The 20,798-nt window shown below is 42.6% G+C and overlaps 1 protein-coding gene across 1 annotated transcript in view; it reads right to left on the minus strand.

Annotated features, from left to right (window-relative positions):
• The window catches only part of VIPR2 (vasoactive intestinal peptide receptor 2), a 103,378-nt gene that overhangs the window by 49,814 nt on the left and 32,766 nt on the right, over positions 1-20,798 (minus strand). Inside the window, exon 4 of the mRNA XM_075828703.1 lies at positions 19,225-19,325. Within this exon, the coding sequence (XP_075684818.1) occupies positions 19,225-19,325 (101 nt within the window). The remainder of the gene's footprint in view (positions 1-19,224; positions 19,326-20,798) is intronic.

Raw genomic sequence — 20,798 nt, forward strand, 5'->3', positions numbered from 1 at the left:
TGTTCCAATTGTCTTCTGGAGAATGTAGTGCCGAGGACGGCACACGGTAAACACGGGGTAAATGTAAGGAGGGTGTTTCCTGTTTATGCTCTGTACATTTATGTTGCGTTACACTGTATATAATGTTTTGTTTTATTGGTTGGCTGACTGGAAGGCTGCAGTGTCCTGTTTTTTTTTTATTGGTTGGCTGGCTAGAAGGCTGCGGTGTCCTGTGGCACCATTGTAGGTGTGAAGCTATGACTGTGCAATGGAATAACAAGCTTCTGGGGGACAGTGACAGGGGAGGTACGAAGGGCTGGATTGGCCCAGGAAGAGCCTGGTGCTGGCTGGTGATGAAGCGTGGTTGTGCAGCGCATTAGTCTGGTGGGACAGTGAGAGCCCATATAAATGAAGGTTTGTCAAATTTAAATGCTGGCTAAATGCGTGTGGTGTTATACCATTAAGCATACTGTGCCTCTTAAATTGAAATTAATGTTAAATGTCGTACATTCTGACTCACTAAATAGTTAATATTGACCGTGTTTCCTTCAATATTCTTGATCCGTATACAATAGGGGGAATATGAAACTTATACAAAAAATGGTTAGTTTATTTAGATATAGTAATAAAAATAATATTATAACAGAGATACATACATAGACAAATGCATATTGTAATATAGTTTAGATTCAGTGGCGTAACTACCAGAGTAGCAGCCGTAGCGGCCTCTACGGGGCCCGCAGCTTGAGGGGGCCCGTGCCGCCAGCCGACACGCCCCCCCCCCATATGCCCGGTGGGGCCGCTAGCAGCCGTTATGGTTGCTACAGCGGTAGCGACGCTACTACGGGGCTCGAACCGCCAAGCCTCTAACATGTATGGGCCGGGCGACACAGGCCCTCTCATGCCGGGGGGCGTCGCTAGCACAGGAGGGGGCCCCGATGCCAACAAGAGTCATACACTCTTGCAGTATTTGTACCTGCGTCTATAGCACGCAGGTACAAATACATGCATCAGCGCTGGATAGCCAGGCACGTTCAGTGCGCCACCATTCAGTGACTTACAATGACGCTGATTAGCGGGGCAATGTCTTGCCCCGCCAATCAGCACCTTTCAAAGACGCTATTGGCGTGATGACGTCATTGCGCAGCTTCCGTGCTTGAAAGGCGCTGATTGACGGGGCAAGTCATTCTGCCCTGCCAATCGGCACCTTTGAATGATGCAATGCTTGTTCAGCTCCAGCAGAACTGCTCAGAAGAGAGCAGATCTGCATTGCCACCGGACAGCGCGGGAACGGGATCAGGGTGAGTATGTAATTTTTAATTCTTTTTTCTACTAAAACTGAGTGGTGTTATCTACAGTGGGGCCTCTATCTACAGGGGGGCAATATATACAGGGGGGTATATATGTGGGGATGTGGGCCACTATATACAGGGGGGTTCTATATGTGGGGATGTGGGCCACTATATACAGGTGAGGTCTATATGTGGGGATGTGGGGCAATATATACAGGGTGGTCTATATTTAGGGATGTGGGGCACTATCTACATGGGGTCTATATGTGGGGATATGGGGCACTATATACAGGGGGAGATATATGTGGGACACTATATACAGGAGTGGGCTATATGTAAAGCACTATCTATAGGGGAGCTATTTGTAGGGCACTACCTATAGGGGTGGGCTATATGTGGGAGACTATATACAGGGGTGGGTTAACTGTGGGGCACTAGCTACAGGGGGGCTATATGTACGGCACTGTCTACAGGGGTGGGCTATATGTGGGGCACTATATACAGGGGGAGCTATATGTGAGGTAGTATCTACAGAGGTGGGCTATACGTGGAGCACTATCTATACGGGAAGTTATATGTAGGGCAGCACGGTGGCTCAGTGGTTAGAACTATTGCCTTGCAGCTCTGGAGTCCATATGTGGGCACTATCTACAGAGGGCTGTATGTGGGACACTATCTACAGGGGCTTCTATGTAGGGCACTATCTACAGAGGCTCTATGGGGGTCACTATCTACAGGGGGCTATGGGGGCACTATCTACAGGGGGCACGGTGTGTGTGTGTGTGTGTGTGTGTGTGTGTGGGACACAGTGTCTGGTATTATTATAATCAGGGACACAGTGTTTGGCACTTTTATAGTTAGAGGTGCAGTGTATGGCATTTTATTATATTTAGTGGGTGGTGTTGAGAATTTTAACTTCATTTATAGGTGTAGAAATCTTTTAAAAGTGAGAAGCTGAAGACATCTGAGCGGAAAACTGCAGAAATGGGTCGTGGCCAGGAGAAACATATCATAGAGGTCTGGACCGGAGGGAGAAGAAAAGAACTAGAATCTGAGACGTCACCGTTGAGTTACTTAATGTAAATGTTTAATCTGCCTCTAATCAGCACTGTAGTCACTGTATGATCTGCAGCGAGATGATGGGTGGTATGATTTTATTTTGGGTGAAACAGCATCTCCCAGCATATCCTTACCATTGTTCGGTCCATGCTGGGAGCTGTAGTTTTACGCCGTACAAACCTATATGGCAGGGGTTGCACTAAATTGAGCTGTATTTGTTCTGGTGTTGTATATATGTACTGAGCTTGGTTCTGGTGTTCTATATATGTAGTGAGCTTGGTTCTGGGGCTGTATATATGTACCGATCTTGGTTCTGATGCTGTATTTAAGTACTGATCTTTGTTCTGATGCTGTATATATGTACTGATCTTGGTTCTGATGCTGTATTTATGTACTGAGCTGGGTTCTGGTGTTGTATATATGTACTGAGCTTGGTTGTGGTACTGTATATATGTCAGAGCTTGGTTCTGGAGCTGTAATTATACAGGATATATTTATAATAACAAAATTGCAGGGCAGATGGAATTGTTTTCAGTTCATTGTATATTTCATGGGAACCTGTCTGGTAGTTTTAACTCCTTGAACTGCCACCCTGCGGTAATACATGACCTGACAATATTTCCAAATGAATATTTTTTTCAGATACAGCAAAATCTTTAAAATCCACTTTTAAAATGGTGCACTGCACAATATATCCACTTTTAAAATGGTGCACTGCACAATATATGCTAAATACTCATTAAAGGGTCATGGGGCAGTGCCACTATCCTGAAGAGTCACATAGTCCTGCCTCCAAACCCACCTTTCCATGTTTGATTGACATCCCCCTGGCTGATACAACTTTCTGGGATGCGTCATTGCCTTGTGGCACTATATACAATGGGGGGACTGTGTGACACTATACACAAGGGGGGGCTGTGTGACACTATACACAAGGGGGAGCTGTGTAGCACTATACACAAGGCGGAGCTGTGTTGCACTATACACAAGGGGAGCTGTGTGGCACTATACATATGGGGGAGCTGTGTGGCACTATATACAAGGGGCTATAGGGCACTACTAAGGGGGCAGTGTTGCACTATCTACTAGGGGGTCTGTATGGCACTATTTACAAGGGGGAGCACTGTGGCTCTATTTACAGTGGTCTGTGTCACTATCTACTGAGGGGGGTTGTGCGGCACTATCTACTAAGGGGGCTGTGTGGCACTATATACAAGGGAGGGGGCTGTGTGCCACTATATACAGTGGGAACTGTATAGTTCTATATACAGGGGGGCTTTATTGCGATATCTACAGGAGGCTGTATGCCACTATCTACAAGGGGCAGGTGGGGGCGCTATCTACAAGTGGGGTGTGACACTGTCTATAGGTGGGGCTGTATAGCACTGTCTACAGGGGGCTGTATGGCACATTCTACAGGGGGCACTATCTATAAGGGGGGCTGCTTGTGGTACCTTGGGAGGGGGTCCCAGTCAAGAGTTTGCTATGCTGACCAGTATTTCCTAGTTACGCCCCTGTTTAGATTGTAATACAGAATAAAGATATCTTCTTACATAGTCATTGTATGGGACACTTGTCGTCTCCATCTTGCTTTACCCTCGGTGCACATCTTCATCATTGGCAGTGGCGTAACTACCGCCGTAGCAGCCAAAGCGGCTGCTACGGGGCCCGCGGCATGAGGGGGCCCGTGTTGCCCGCCGGCACGGGCCCCCACCATGGCCAGAGGCTCCGCTAGCAGCTGCTATGGCTGCTACAGCGCAACGCCACTGAACACTACGGCAGAGCAGGGAGGTATCTCCCCGCTCTGCCATTAAACAATAGACATGTATCCCCTATCCACAGGATAGGGGATACATGTGTGATCGCTGGCAGCGATAGGGAGAACGGGGGACTGAAAGTCCCCTGAAGTTCTCCATCACAAACTTCGGACTTCCGGGGTCTGTGTCGGCAGCTCTGTGGAAATGAATGGAGCGCCGGTCGCGCTTGTGCTCATGCGTGACCAGCGCTCCTTTCATTTTTATTGAGCTGCACAGACTCCGGAAGTCAGAGGTTAGTCATGGAGAACTTGGGGGGACTTTCGGTCCCCTGTTCTCCCTATCGCTGCCAGCAATCACGTTATCTACAGAGGGGGCTGTATGGAGTTATCTACAGGGGGGCTGTATGGCGTTATCTACAGGGGGGCTGTATGGCGTTATCTACAGGGGGGGCTGTATGGCGTTATCTACAGAGGGGGCTGTAAAAAAGGCACTATCTACAAGGGGGGGTTGTGTGACACCCAGGGGAGGGGGGCCCCAGTCAAAAATTTGCTATGGGGCCCAGTCTTTCCTAGTTATGCCCCTGATCATTGGCATCAGTGTATGTCCTACTGTCATTACTCATGCATTCCCGGTACTGAAATAGCTGATATAGTTTTACTTAACTGTCCTCCTCAGCATAATGTATCTTTAGTTCTATTGAATAACATTTATATTATAACACAATATAACACAAGACAAAGTATTTAACAAGTAACCATAACGCTTTGTGTGCGACAGTATTTACAGTCATGTTCAGTAAAGTTGAACTGTTTGAATTTTGGTCTGCGATTGACTTCTTTTAAAGGGGAATCACTCCCGTACCCCAAGTTACAAGGGTCCCTCAGCGATCAGCTGTAATCTATAGGGGAACCTGAAAGCAAGTGTTAAATCTCCCTGCAGCACCACCACTGGGAAAATTAAGCATTACACAGTGCCCATTAAAATCAAGTCTGTACATGTACTATAATATACGGATGAGATAGTTTCCTCAGAGCACTCAATGTTCTTGGTAGTTTCTCTTCACTCTGGCTTATAAATGATGGTCTTAAATGGGGGACACTATCACCTTTTCGGATATTTGAAAATAAGCTTTCTTAACTACACTCCTATAACACCTTCCTTAAGTAAATTTTCTGCATTTTGTCCCTGTAAATATTCTCAGAAAAAAAAATGTGTTTTAGAACATCAGACCAAAATAACATTGAACAGTATATGGATGTGCAGGCGCCCTTCATTTCCTCCCTGTTCGTAGTTACTAACCCCCTTTTTTGGTGTATTTTCTGAAAAACATAGCCAAAAAATAGAGACATTTTTTACTGACAAACTGGATAAGCCAAAAGATGAACCATAAATCATATGTCTATAACTCAGAATACTAAACACATTAGCTACACTATCTGTAAAGTGATCATTGCTATCACAATAAACTGTGCAAGCTCCTGCAGCTGCAAGAAAAAAACAAAACATCACACATTTCACCCAATTATTTTGTACTACAGGGGCTCCAATTTTTACGGACTGTCCATGAATTCACAGATAGGTGGCAACCCAATCCCTATTAAAATATAACCTATGGGAAATAATATTTTCTGCCTGATTAACCATAGAAAAACACACACGGAAATTGTAACCATACAATGCATTGTATTGTTTATTTTAAGTGCATATGACTCAATTTTAATGACTGTTAGAATGTAGAGATAAGAAAAGCGTTAAAAGTTTGGAAGTTTGGTTCAAGTTTTCGCCTCCTTTTTACACAGTTCCATAGTAAAGGCATACGTACCATATAGGTAGACCATGCAACTGCTATAGGGCCTTTAGAGGGAGGTTGCCTAACATTACTTGGTCTTATCCCCTTTGCTGCACGGTTGTGAGAACCTGTGCAGGGTTCACATCTCCAGAGGTACTGCATTGTTAGTAAGCAAGGGGGTCTTAGAAAGGATGTAGAGGGGGTAACAGACTTCCGGCCCTTCTGCCTTGGGAGGCAAAACTCGGCTGTATAGTAGGAGGACCATTTTGAGTTTTGTTATGTACACCACTGCGGTATATAAATCGTCTCAAACTGATGAACTTGCTTATCGCTACTGTGTGCGGACAAGAAGAAGTGTCTGTCAAAGGGACCTGTGACAGTTTTGAAACCCACATGTGTATGGTAACTTAATCTACAGTTTGGATTTCTGGTCAAATAACTTCAATGACCTTCATAAAGCGAGTATGTCAGTCACCGGGTCAGTAAGAGTATTATAACTCGTAACTGGTAATTGTCTAACTAGCTGTATCATGCAAGGTAAATTGTGTGTTTATCTTAAGTGGTGCCTTTCATTTATAAACAGTCATGTATATTAGTTCCATTTTAGCGGTGGCTTTAGCAGTCCATTCCAAAATTTGTTGTATTCCAAATATAGCAGTGAATGAGTCAACCTTTCCCATTCTTCCCTCTCCATGATTGTGGCTGCCTGACTCTTCCAGACGCTGTGTTATTCACAGTTACTCCAGTAACATTATTGTTTATTGAAAATAAGGTAACAAGTCATAAATACATTTTCACTTTCAGTCTTGAAAGGCATTTGGAAAGTAAACACAGTAATGAGTTGCCTGTACTGGCTCCATATTATCTACATGTTGTTACTTGTTTATTTATATTATCGATTGTCTATCAGTAGCTAAAATTACTACTGGCATGTAGATAATGGCCTACAATGTGACAGTGCGTTAAAAATGGGGCAAAAATTTGGCACAAAAACCTAGTATAAACGAAGCCAACTTACAGGTGGTATAAGGAAGAGAAAAGTGTCTAGCATGTCTAGCTAGATGCGCCAAATTTATCATATAGCATGCACAAGTTTGATCAATTAGGCGCATTTTCTGATTGCTTTGCCTAAGTTTACATTGTCTAATACATAGACAGTACTAGTAAATCTGCCTCTGTGGTGGCAATCTTTTTTAAGACTGCGTTTAATAGAATGAAAAGTTGGAGTAAACAACTAAAGGATATTAACAAATCTGGTCAAGTGCCTCAATTGTGGTGCAATCACCGCGGCCATGCGCCATCCAATCCCCCCACATCGCGCATCAAATGAAAAAAAAAAACACATACTTACCTTCCTGCACCTCTTCTTTTTTCCTCCGGCTCCCTCATCACTCCAGCACAACTTAAACGTCATCAGTGCTGCATCACATGCAACGTCCTGACTCTGCCCAGCGTCAGTACATTGTGTGAGGCGTGTCATGCTGAGGGAACCCAGCAGTCGGAGGGGAACTTTCTTATTCAGGACTATCCTGCAAAGGTTCAAAAAGTGAAGCTCTACATTCTGTTATTAAAAGATAAAAACCTAATGGCCCACATTTACTAAGTAGGGCTGGACACGCACATGCCGTTTTTGTGTACATTTTTGTGGCAGTTTTTTGTGCCAAAGCCAAGAATGGATTCCAAAACAAGTATAAAAGAAAGACTGATACTTCTCTCTTTTGTATCCATTCCTGTGTTTGGCTGAAAAAATACTGCATCAAAAACTGCCATGAAAACCGCATGTGTAATTCCAGCCTAAAGGAAGAAGTTGGAGTTATTTGTGGCAAATTCATTAAAAGGTACATTTTGGACTGTCTTGCCAAAATATGCGCTATTTTCTTAATAAATGCGGTCTAAACAACGTCTCTTTGGAGACGAAATCGCAAATTTGTTGATTGTCACCATTTACGCCAATTTTGGCACAGTTTACACCAAAACTTAATGTAAAATGCATAATAACTGTGGGTCAATGTCCTTATAATATATCTTTCAGACCTTTTTTTCTCTTTCCTCCTTATCTTTGTATACTTGATGAAATCTAGCTCATTAACAAATACATATCAATATAGCCTTATTATCTTAAACGCCTAAAACTTATATTGGGTATTCATGTTCACCCGTGTACACTCAAAGTACTAAGTAATAACACAAAATAATAATAATAACACATACAGTAAAATATATAATATTATTGCTACAATGCGCTCCCTGGCACTTCGTGGTTCAAGGGGGTGGGTTGCCCCACTTTACTGCTGAAAGTTTTTCTTTAGCACTACAGAATGTAGTGTAGTGTCGGACGTCTCCTTCGTAGGTAATTTTCACAATATGTCAGCCCCTTCCCCACGTGACAGTTCGCAGTGCTGATGGTATAGGAACCATGGGTGCTGTTATAGAACGTCCTGCATTGCGCTTGCACACATCAAACATACAGGCAAACCTCTGTTGTCTGAATGGGATTCAGATGTCATGTGCATCATTTGGATGGCAATGAAGTTCCATTGGAGGGAGCTTGGGATTCTGCAGTGGATCCCATCCATGTGATTAACAGAAGGGATGTCATGCGAAGCATGAAACGCAGCACTCTTCAGATCACGTGAACTGCGGACAGAATGGGCGTCAGAGGCAAAATTGGAAATAGAGTAATATTGGTAAGTTGATTCACCCCTGTCCATACAAAAATGTAAAACATTTTTTTAGGTTATAGCATGTTTAAAAAATATGGTGAAAAGCTGATTCATGCAAAATATCCTCAACAGACAAGGGGGCACTTCCTCCATCTACTTCGGGAGCAGAAACAGTTGGTTTCAAGATAGGGTTATATGTTTTCTTAGAACAAAGTAACATCAACGCTTATGTAAATGTATAGAATTGTTCAAACATTGATCCAATTTGATTGCTACTTGGGATCTTACGCCTTATGGGGTTATTTTTGCCCTACCCCTTACCTTCATCTATCTCCTGGTTGAACTTGATGGCCATGTCTTTTTTTTTAACCATACTTTGCTATGTGTGATAGGAAAACTTTTTTGATAAATTAATTACTGATGCATTTGACAATACAATAACAGCCTGGACAAACCAAAGGCAAGAAAAGCAGTGGCATATAGCACCTAGAAGTTCCACCCTAATGTGACAAATATACCCAAAGCACTCAGTGCTGATCGCAAGGAATGGAATACTTGTCAGTTGACAGCTTCACTGTTCTCCCTTTCCAGCATTAATTTCTAAGATAGAGATCAATGGAGAAACACAAAGTTTTAGGTGAGCGGCCTGTGAGATCTTCTCATAGACTAGGGGTTTTCTCATCAGAGATATTTAGAACATATCCACAGAATATGTCATAAATGTCAGATAGATGTGAGTCCCACCACTGGGACCCACACCTATCTCTAGAACGGGACCCCTAAACCCCTTTCTACTGCTCTGTGTTTTGGCTGAAGCGTGTGATTTCCGACTCTGAATTACGGAAATAGCGTAGCTATGCTGAGCTACGCTGTTTCTGTAAGTCCCATAGTAGTGAATGGCAGTTACAGAAGTAGCGTAGCATGTGAGCTAGGCTGTTTCCGTAACTACCATTCAGTTCTATGGGTTCTATATTTCCATAATTCATGGTTGGAAATCACACGCTTCAGCCACAACACAGAGCAGTAGAATGGGGTTTAGGGGCCCCGTTCTAGAGATAGGTGCAGGTCCCAGAGGTGGGACCCACTTCTATCTGACATTTATGTCATATCATGTGGATCAATGGCGGATCATCATAGGGCGTTTTGGGCGGCCACCCGGGGGCCCGAGGCTGGCCAAAGTACAATGTAGTTTTGTCGCATTTTTGCAGCGATTTTGTATATGCCCTGCAAAAGGACCTTTAGACATAAGGTCACATGACCTCATCTCTGAAGTTCTTACTACTGTTTAGAGACCTGCTGGTCACATGACCACAGGTCCATGAGCAGCAGCAAGACACAAAAGAGAAGATTGAGGTGAGCTGCTATGTAAGTATAAGAGGATGGATTTAAGTGGTCTGTATTTAGGGGGTCTGGTTTGGGGACTGTATTTAGGGGGTCTGGTTTGGGGACTGTATTTAGGGGGTCTGATCTGTATTCAGGAAGTTTTGCCTGGATTGCCTAATTGGTTTCACCATGGTGACTCCTATATAAGCCTGGAGTTTGCCAGTACCTCCTTGACAAACTATTGAGCTTCCTACTTATAGTCTAGTTCCTTTCTGCCTCACATTATTACAAATTGCCGTTTGTGTACCAAACTTAGACTGATTCCTGACCACCTCTCTGTTTCACGTAAATACCTATTGCCATTTATCTGTGAACCATGCTTAGACTGTTTTCTGACTACGTCTCTGCCCCACGTTTTTATCTATTGCTGTTTATATGTGTACTGAACCAGAATCTTACTTGAATACTCTTGCTATTTGCATCCTCCTGCCTTTAGACCTTGATAAAAAGCTTACAATCAGCAGAGGAGTATAGTTTTCTGATATGCGCCAGTAGCACGGAAACCAATTAAAAATGTACCAGGTCGCCGATACAATTGGAGCAAGGACCTATAAGCTCCCTGCTCCACCATTCACCAGGCTACAGGTGATTTTAGACCTGCAGCCTATAAGACGTTGGGACAGGATCCCTGGGCAAACCGTTGGTACTAAGCTCGGACCTTCACCTGTTGGCAGGCCCAGGTAAATGGACCTTTACTAAAAATTGTGGAGTACCCCTGTGCTATTGACTGGACACTGAGAACTAGACAATAACTGGAAAACAATGATAATATTTACTGTACTGCGGTGGCTGTCTGAGTAAATTTAATGGATCTTAACCGAGGGTAGCCCAGTGACGCTGGAGCATAAGAAAAGTTAAATACATCCAGAACTATAACAACATTATCAATCATTTGCTGAAACAGTCAATCCTTGATACTGTTAGCTGTTAAAGTAATCTCTTATAGAGCTTATGGAAAGGAGTAAGGAGGGGAGAGACTGAGGGGTCTTCGGCCCATCAGAAGAAATTATTCTGAGGGCCCACCTTTTATCTATAAAGAACATGTCCACATCCACTTTAAATTGCATCATAATCTTCGGTGCTATCATTGCACACACGCGGGACATATCATCAAAAAGGTCTAGTAAGTTATACTTTGGGGCTCGTTGTTTGTGTGAGGCTTGGCCCAGTGCACAATTCTTTGGTGCTTTGTTGGGCCGGTCCTACCCTGTTGGTTTGTATTGCTACTCAGAACAGTCATTTTTATAATCTGAAAACATTTTGCAATGTAAAAATCCACCAAAGAAATATGTTACACCCAAACCAGTAAAATGCATATAATAATATACTAATGTTTTGTGCATTAAAAGGGAATAATCAACAGGGTAGATTGGATATCCTCGTGTATACTGGCTGAGAACCACAAAATAACCATAATTTAGTGACAGGAACATTGTAAGGTCCTCTATAAGTACAGGAATAAGCGGTTATTTGGTCCTTAGTTCCACTTCATTACCATGTTCACGCTATATGACTGCATTATTGTGGGGCAATTATAAATATAACTGCTTTAACAAAAATTTCCCATTTACAGATTTTGTTTTTGTTGTTGATAACAGTAGTTCTGACAATCCACTCATTTTACATGCACTGGCAGTATGGAGGCCGGCTACATTAGGCTGAGTTCACACAGAGTTTTTTGCAGACGGTTTCCGCATCAAAAAAACGTGTCAGAAAGCTCCGTGTGAACAGGGCCTTACAGCTAATTTTATTCTTATGAATACTCTTTTCAATTATTTGGACTAAAATCTAGTAAAATATGTGGAGTGTTTAGACTAATTTGTAATTTTATTTATGACCTAATAAAAATATTGTACTTATGCCCAAGATATATAGGCACCAAATTTGGATAAGGTATGTCCGGCCATTAAGTGTTAGTCTCTGAAAGTGTCTTTCTTACATAAATTTTGCAGCTTCTGTCTTTTGCAGACTGGAAACACTAATGATGTGATTTGTGAGACTGGGTGGTGCTGTGCTGAGTATATTAAACAAATTATATTGCATAAGGTTTTTTTTGCATGTACTTTTTATGATTGATGTTATAAGTGAAAGGATCAGAGCGACTTCGACAAGGGCCAAATTGTGATGGCTAGACTACTGGGTCAGAGCATCTCAAAAATGTCAGGTCTTGTGGGGTGTTCCCAGTATGCGGTGGTTAGTACCTACCAAAATTGGCCCAAAGATGGACAACAAGTGAACCGAGTCATGAACGACCAATGATGCACGTGGGGAGAAAACTCTTGTCTATCTGGTCCGATCCTAAAGTAGAGCTACTATAGCAAAAATAGCTGAAAAAAATTAATGCTGGATACAATAGAAAAGTGTCAGAACACACAATGCATCACAGCTTACTGCATTTGCAGCTGCGTAGCCGCAGGCTGGTCATGGAGTAGTTAAAGAAGGTGACAGGATCTGATGAATCACGTTTTCTTTTATATCATTTGGATGGCGTTTCCTGTGCATCGCTTACCTGGGGAAGAGATGGTGCCAGGATTCACTATGGGAAGAAGACAAGCCGGCGGAGGCAGTGTGATACTCTGGGCAATGTTCTGCTGGGAAACCTTGGGTCCTGGATTTCATGTGGAAAGCACAAACCACCTACCTAAACATTGTTGCAGACCAAATACACCCCTTCATGGCAATGGTATTCCCTAATAATAGTGACCTCTTATAGCAGGATAATACACCCTGCCAAAGGGCGAAATTGTTCAGGAATAGTTTGAGGAACATGACAAAGAGTCCATGGTGTTGGCTTGGACTCAAAATTTCCCAAATCTCAATCATAAAGAGAATTTGTGGGATGTGCTTGAAAAAAATCCATTGAGACCTCACAACTTACAGCAGTTAAAGGATCTTTTGCTAATATTTTGGTACCAGATACCATAAAACATCTTCAGTGATCTTGTGGATTTCATGCCTCGATGGGTCAGAGCAGTTTTGGCCGCACAAGGTTGACCTACACAATATTAGGTAGGTTGGTTTATTGTTATGGTTGAATGGTGTATATAATGACCAACTCCCTTTATGTTCATCAGAACTGATTTTAAATACACATTAATAATATTCATCTGGTCATTAGTATTAATTATTTCATATATTTGTGGAAGGTTGTAAGATCACCAACCTCAGTTATTTGTATTTCTTTTTGAAGACATTCTACAGCATTCACCTTGTATACATTATCCATATTAACTTTTTCATTGATGGTGAATGTTACATCAATATGAAAATCTCCTTATTGATACATACAGCCAAATGCACTTTGCCAGAAAGTAATCTCCCTTCCCGTCTCAAGTCATGTGTTGATGCCTATTACCTACAGCGATGCCCAATGCCAATACCAGGATGCAAATTGCTCCCAGAGCATTATGTCATGTGGCTTTGGCACATAATTCTTATTTACTGGACAGTCTGGCGCTAGCAGTGGGACATTAAAAGGCTATTTGAGCTGACTGTACTACCAACTCCATTGTACATGCAGATGCATATAGCAACATTAGGATGTTTTAAACTGTATCAAGAAAAGTTTGATCACTCATGGATAGATGGGCACAGGTCAAGACCGCTAGACAGCAAAAGAAGGTCAAGACAGGTCTAGTTATTAATGAGTAGACATGACATGAATCAAGATCACACTAAGTATTACTAGGGCATCATATTGGTATCCTGGGCAGTGGCGGATCATCATAGGGGCGTTCGGGGCAGCCGCCCGGGGCCCAAAGTTCCCCGGGGGGCCATGGCCATCCAAAGTACATTGCGTTTTTGTTGCGTTCTTTGCTACGAATTTGCGGCAAAATACGCAAGACACCTGCATTGTGTATGTCCTGCAAAAAAACCTGCAGACATAAGGTCATATGACCTTATGTTTGAAGTCCTTGTTGCTGTTGAGAGACCTGCAGGTCACATGACCATGTAGGCTGGTCCTAGTACAGCACAAGACTCCATAGAGATGGCTGGGAGCTGCTATGTAAGTATAAGGAGGATGGATTAGTTTAATGGGGTCTGGGGTCTGTTTTTAGGGGGTCTGGTCTAGGGTCTGTATTTAGGGAGTCTGTATTAGTTTAGAGGGTCTGGGGTCTGTATTTATGGGGTCTGGGGTCTGTATTTAGGGGTTTTTGGGGTCTTGTCTGGGGTCCGTATTTAGGGGGTCTGTATTAGTTTAGGGGTCTGAATTTAGGGTCTGTTAGTTTAGGGGTCTGTATTTAGTGGGTCTGGTCTGGGGTCTGTATTTAGGTGTCTGGTGTCTGTATTAGTTTAGGTGGTCTACGGTCTGTATTTAGGAGTGTTTAGGGTGGGCTAGTCTGGGGACTGCAATAGTTTAGAAGGTCTGGGGTCTGTATGTATTTTAGGGTCTGGTCTGGGTTCCGAATTTGCTCAGAGAACGGATCTGGGGTATGGAACAATTTTGGGGGGTTTGGTGTCTCAATTTTTGTGTTTCTATAGAGGCTGGAAATTGCTGCAAAAGCAAGGAGCAAAGAGGTCTCGTCTGGAAACTCTACAGTCATCAGGAGAAGTTGACACAGTCTGCATCAAATGGAGAAGAAAAGAAAAGAAAAGTGAGCGACTCCCATCAGAGAAGATGTCACCGGTGAGTCACTGGATTTATATAGGACCCGTCACCTCTCCTGACACTTCTGTTATAGGACATCCTTGTATTCCACAAAAAGTCTTTGTGTAGCCCAGGACTAATAGACAAATGGGTGTTACCATTCCCATTGTCAGGAGGATGTGTCTCTATACAGTGTGATGCTGTCATGGTTGGAGACTGTCAGTATGTAGGGACACAGCCCTTTGACAAGCGGGATCGTAACATTAATTTGTCAATGCTCACACAGAAAGGTGGTGTTGACTATAGACACAGCGTGGCAGAGCGGCGGTAAAGAAGGGGGGCCCAAGTTTGGGGTACTGCACAGGGCCTACAATCTACTTAATCTGAACATGGGCTACAATATATAGGGGAAATGCAGCAGTTCATTGGCTAATGGGACTTCTGTATACAGTTCCTATAAGACTGGACAAAAGATGCTGTAGCATCAGAGTATCAGCCAGATTGCAAACAACCCATTAACGTGTACTGGAATTAAAGGGGTTTTCCCATGAGATACATTTATGATATATCCACAGGATATATCATAAATGTCAGATATATGCGGGTCCCACCTGTGGGACCCACACCTATCTCAAGAACGGGACCCCCTAAACCCCATTCAGCCGCTCTCTGTTGCGGCTGAATGAGGTGAATTCCGACCGTGAAAAAGGTTATAAGGTCTTGAGTTATGTAAATAGCCTAGCTCGCCAAGCTACGCTGTTTCCGTAACTCTCATAGTAGTGAATGGCAGTTACGGAAGCAGCTTAGCATGCGAGCTACGCTGTTTACGTAACGTCCATTCAGTTCTATGGGACTTACGGAAACAGCGTAGCTCAGCGAGCTTCGCTGTTTATGTAACTCACGACCATATAACATTTTTCATGGTCGGAATTCACCTCATTCAGCCGCAACACAGAGAGGCTGAACGGGGTTTAGGGGGCCCCGTTCTGGAGACCGGTGCGAGTCCCAGAGATGGGACCTGCATCTATCTGATATTTATGACTTCTCCTGTGGATATATCATAAATGTATCTCATGGGAAAACCCCTTTAATGCACTTAGTTCTTATGTAAAAATGGCTTTCCAATGTGCTCATTTCAACTCGAATAATTGCTAAATTTAGACACATATCTATTGAAATGTCCATATAAAGTGGCAGTAATCTTTAAGAGGCAACCTATCACTTAACCTTAAAGAGGCTCTGTCACCAGATTCTCAAATCCATATCTGCTATTGCATTTGATCGGCGCTGCAATGTAGATAACAGTAACGTTTGTTTTTTTTTAAAAACGTTCATTTTTGGCCAAGTTATGAGCTATTTTATATATATATGCAAATGAGCTTTGAAATGGACAACTGGGCGGTTTTTTTTCGTTATGTCCAACTGGGCGTGTATTGTGTTTTTAACTGGGCGTGTTTATGTGTATGACGCTGACCAAACCGTGACCAGTCAGCATCATACACTCCTCTTCATTCATTTACAAGCAGCACAGCGTTCTTACTAGAACGATGTGCAGCCACATACACAAGTGTCCTGATAATGAATACACATGAAATCCAGCCTGGACGTCATGTGTACTCAGAATCCTGACACTTCTGACTCTTTTCTGTGAGATTGCAGCAAGCCACTCGTAATCTCGCGAGATTACGAGGTAAACGAGATTTAGTTTCTCTTGCTGGAAATCTCAGAGAAAAGAGTCAGAAGTGTCAGGATTCTCAATACACATGACGTCCAGGCTGGATGGTCATGTGTATTCATTATCAGGACACTTGATTAACGTTAATCTAGTGCCCTGATAATGAATACACATAACCATCCAGCCTGGACGTCATGTGTATGGAGAATCCTGACACTTCTGACTCGCAATAGAAACAAAATCTCGTTTACCTCGTAATCTCGCGAGATTACGAGTGACTTGCTGCAATCTCAAAGAAAAGAGTCAGAAGTGTCAGGATTATGAGTACACATGACGTTCAGGCTGGATTTCATGTGTATTCATTATCAGGACACTTGTGTATGTGGCTGCACATCGTTCTAGTAAGAACGCTGTGCTGCTTGTAAATGAATGGAGAGGAGTGTATGACGCTGACTGGTCACGGATTGGTCAGTGTCATACACAATACACGCCCAGTTGGACATAACGAAAAAAAAACGCCCAGTTGTCCATTTCAAAGCTCATTTGCATATATATAAAATAGCTCATAACTTGGCCAAAAATGAACGTTTTTTAAAAAAACAACAAACAACTTTACTGTTATCTACATTGCAGCGCCGATCACATGCAATAGGAGATAGGGATTTGAGAATCTGGTGACAGAGCCTCTTTAATGCAGTTCTTCAAGGAACAACGACACAGTGGGGTTATTCAGTGAAGTAGCTTGACCCCATAGCCTGATAACTACATCCTAATAAACTGCACAACCAAGATGTTTCTCCACTATTGCTAGCTTTATCTCCCACCAAAATCACTAAATCATTGGTTAACTTCCTCCTCCAGACCATTTTTTCCAGATGATTAGATTTCGTTTTCTAAATTGACTTTCTGATAGCATGTGATTGTTTGATTTATACTTAGTCTACATAATTCAGTCCTATTAAGTGATTCAATTTCTGCATTATTTACTGACCTCTATATCTTATTTCTGAATACAAAGATAAATCTGCAATTTAAAATATTATACTGAATCACAAGGTCAAATGCAAAGAAGAAAGTAAATGGTATTAGCAAATCTCATATGGTATTTTTGTTAGTTTATTTAATCATAAAGTAATTTCTATTCTTGTAATTCCATCTTTGATGCATACATGGAAATATACTGTAAATGTGTGCTCAAAAGTCAGGAACCACACAAATATCTGTAAGTATACCTTTAGGCCAGGTTCACACACAGAGTATTGATGCCGTTTTTGTGGCAGTTTTGGCTCTGTTTTTTTAGCCAAACACATGAGTGGATCCTAAAAGAAAGGAAGGTATAAAGAACAGACCGATGCATCTTCTTTTCTTTGTGTCCACTTCTGTGTTTGGCTAAAAAAACTGAGCCAAAAACTGCATCAAAACTGTGTATGATCCTGGCCTTAGACAAGTTAAGGTCAATGGCTATTAACCCCTTAATGACTTAAACAGTGGCGTAACTAGGAAAGACTGGGCCCCATAGCAAACTTTTGACTGGGCCCCCCCCTCCCCTGGGTATCACACAACCCCCCCTTGTAGATATAGCCACCCTGTAGATTCCGCCACACAGCACCCCCTATAGATAGCACCATACAGCCCCCTGTAGATAGCGCCATACAAAGCCCCCTGTAGATAATGCCTTACAGCCCCCCCTGTAGATAATGCCATACAGCCCCCCTGTATATAACGCCATACAGCCCCAACTCCCGGAGCAACTAGCGGAGCCTCCGGCCATAGAGGGGGGCCCGTGCTGGCGGGCGGCACGGGCCCCCTCATGCTACGGGCCCCATAGCAGCCGCTACGGCTGCTACAGCGGTAGTTATGCCACTGGACCTAAAAGCCCTAATGGCCTGCTCAACTTTTTCATTTTTGCCTCTCTGCCTTTCAGCCGCCCTAACTTTTTTCATTGATGTGGCTGTATGAGACCTTGTTTTATGTGGGAGAAACTGTTTATTTCTCCTGCGCAGTTTGGGGTAAGAAATAAATTATTGTGTAATTTATTTTTCAGCATTGGTTTTTTCGTTTCATTTTTATACTGTACTCGTTTCACGCTAAGTAACCTGTGAAATAAAATTTTCAGGTTATTACGGTCGTGTAGAAACCTAATATATGTAGGTATTTGGTTTTTATGTCATGTAAAATATATTTTATACTAAATAATGACATTTTTTTTACATTTCTTTATAATTTTTTTTGTTACGTTTTTTTTTTAGATCCCATGAAGGGATAACTTTTGAACAACTTTAGTTTATACTTATAATGTATTAGCATACTCCTGTATATATACATTACAATCTGTCACATAAGCTTACAGAACAGCAGGCTTTCAGCACAGAGAGCCTTGGAGTCTTTTCTAGGTCCTAAGGCCTTATTTATACGAGCGTGTTAAACGTCCATGGGACGGCCGTTGAAACAGCGGCCGTCCCACGGACCTATGTAATTCAATGTGGTCGTTCACACAGCCGTTGTTTCTTTTCACGCATCACGCATCTCTCCATAGACTCCCACCTATGGGTCATTTTTCACGTCCGAATTGCGCAATGCTCGTGTAAATAAGGCCAAAGGCTGACTGCAGTGGTTTCCTCAAGTCTCCGATCGTGTTGCCGGCGATGCAATAAAAGAGCGGGGTCCACTATGATTATGCCGTGGTCACAGACTGCACCAAAGAGTTAAACGGCCGAATTCAGGAGGCTACTGTAAGAACAGGAGCTGTTTGTTTGTGCTCACTGGAGCGCTCATAAGTCTCTTCTACAGCGATGCCAAAAGAGGTCACGGGACCTGCACCGCTCGTCGTCAAAAGACAGTGGGCAGTCGGGAAGAAGTAAAATATAAAACATACCGCTATGTAATATCTTCATTGCCTATTTCGTCTTACGGCTTGTCATAATGAGTTATGCCACATAACAAATTCAGCTCTGCTTCATCTGTAGATTTGGCGGGGAAATTTTTTCTTTTTTTCTTGTGTAACTGATGTACTTATATAATAATATAATAGGATCCTACCTTATTAACTTGAGTAACATTTTCATTGTGCCCACAAGCATCGAAAATGTCTGGATATGTATCGGTCCATCCATGCACTGTGCAGGTTCTGCTAATATTTCCTGCAGGAAAAAAATATTGAGACTTTTACGAATCTTAGGTGCAAATCAAATTTACAGGTTTAGAGTCATAGCAATACAGAATGATGATGAATAGTGTTCAGAAAAGAGAAATTAGGTCAGTAAAAATAAACCCACTAGTCTTGAACCCATCAGAAATAAACCCAAATTCAAATTGGTGCAACAGAATTTCCAGGGCAAAAAAATCCTACTAAACTACTACTACTACTACTACTACTACTACTACTACTACTACTACTACTACTACTACTACTACTACTACTACTACTACTACTACTACAGCAGCAAATACTGCTACTATTAATACAACCGCTAGCAAAAATAATACTAAAAAAGGTAATAATAAAGTTCTCTAAGATTCTACAGGCACGCACTGTGCTTCCGGGGAGTTATTTTTAAGAGTCAACCGCCGCCAATCATTGCGAGCTACTGGTTACCAATCACCCGTCAACCAGTGGCTGCAATAACACCACTAAACACCCACACTAAGGTGCTTACTAACATTCAAAGGGCCCCTAAAGCAAAATGAAATGGGCGCCTACCACCTAATGACAGAAAAAGGAAATCGCAGCATAAGTAGCAATAATTAAAGGTATGGATAATAGCGCCATATATCAGAGCACTCACAACCTCTGGGCCCCCTCAACCTCTGGGCTCCACAGCTTTGGCTATAGTAACAACCATGCCCACACTTTCCCAAACTACCAACCAAGAAAATAACAGGAAACATGCACAGTATGTAAAACAGCTTGTCTTTCTCATTGATAAGCTCAGAGGGATCACCCGAATCTGACACCACACTGGGCCTGTGCAGGAGGTTGCAACGTACAGACATCACATCACACTCCAATGTAGGCCCGGTGCACGACTGCTGAAGGTGAAGTCATTTTTAAGAGGAAATGGCTGCCGGTAATTGCAATCTACTGGCCATTAATGAGCTGTTCAACCAGTCCCTGCAATAACGCCACTAAACACTTACCCTTACCCAAACCAAACTACTAATGGGGAGAGGGGGGGGGGAGGCCACAGTAAACATGCAAAATATGTGATGTAGCTTCTCTCTCTCACTGATCAGAACAGAGGGATCACTGAATTCCTCACTGACTGGTTTATTGGCTATAGCGGCCACATACTGCCTGCATGTAAACAAACACTGGGGAGACCACCGGAGTGCCAGCGCTGGACCACCGGAGAAAAGAATAGGTGAGTACTCATTATTTTTTATTGTAGGGCATTTGCAGCTGTTAGTAATTTTTTTTTTTTACTTGTAATGATGCAACTTCTATCTATCCTGTATACAAATATGCTGTATCATTCTCTCTAAGCCTATTACGTAATTTCAGCTGAAGTGACGGATCGACTGAGAGCGGGTCCTGCATTTTACTGACACACAGGATCCACATTATATCGATTACATCTAAGTTGATTAGTAAACAATAGGTACCGGGTGGAAAA

The sequence above is a fragment of the Rhinoderma darwinii genome, chromosome 5 (genome assembly GCF_050947455.1).
Source record: "Rhinoderma darwinii isolate aRhiDar2 chromosome 5, aRhiDar2.hap1, whole genome shotgun sequence".
In the NCBI taxonomy this organism is placed as follows: domain Eukaryota; kingdom Metazoa; phylum Chordata; class Amphibia; order Anura; family Rhinodermatidae; genus Rhinoderma; species Rhinoderma darwinii.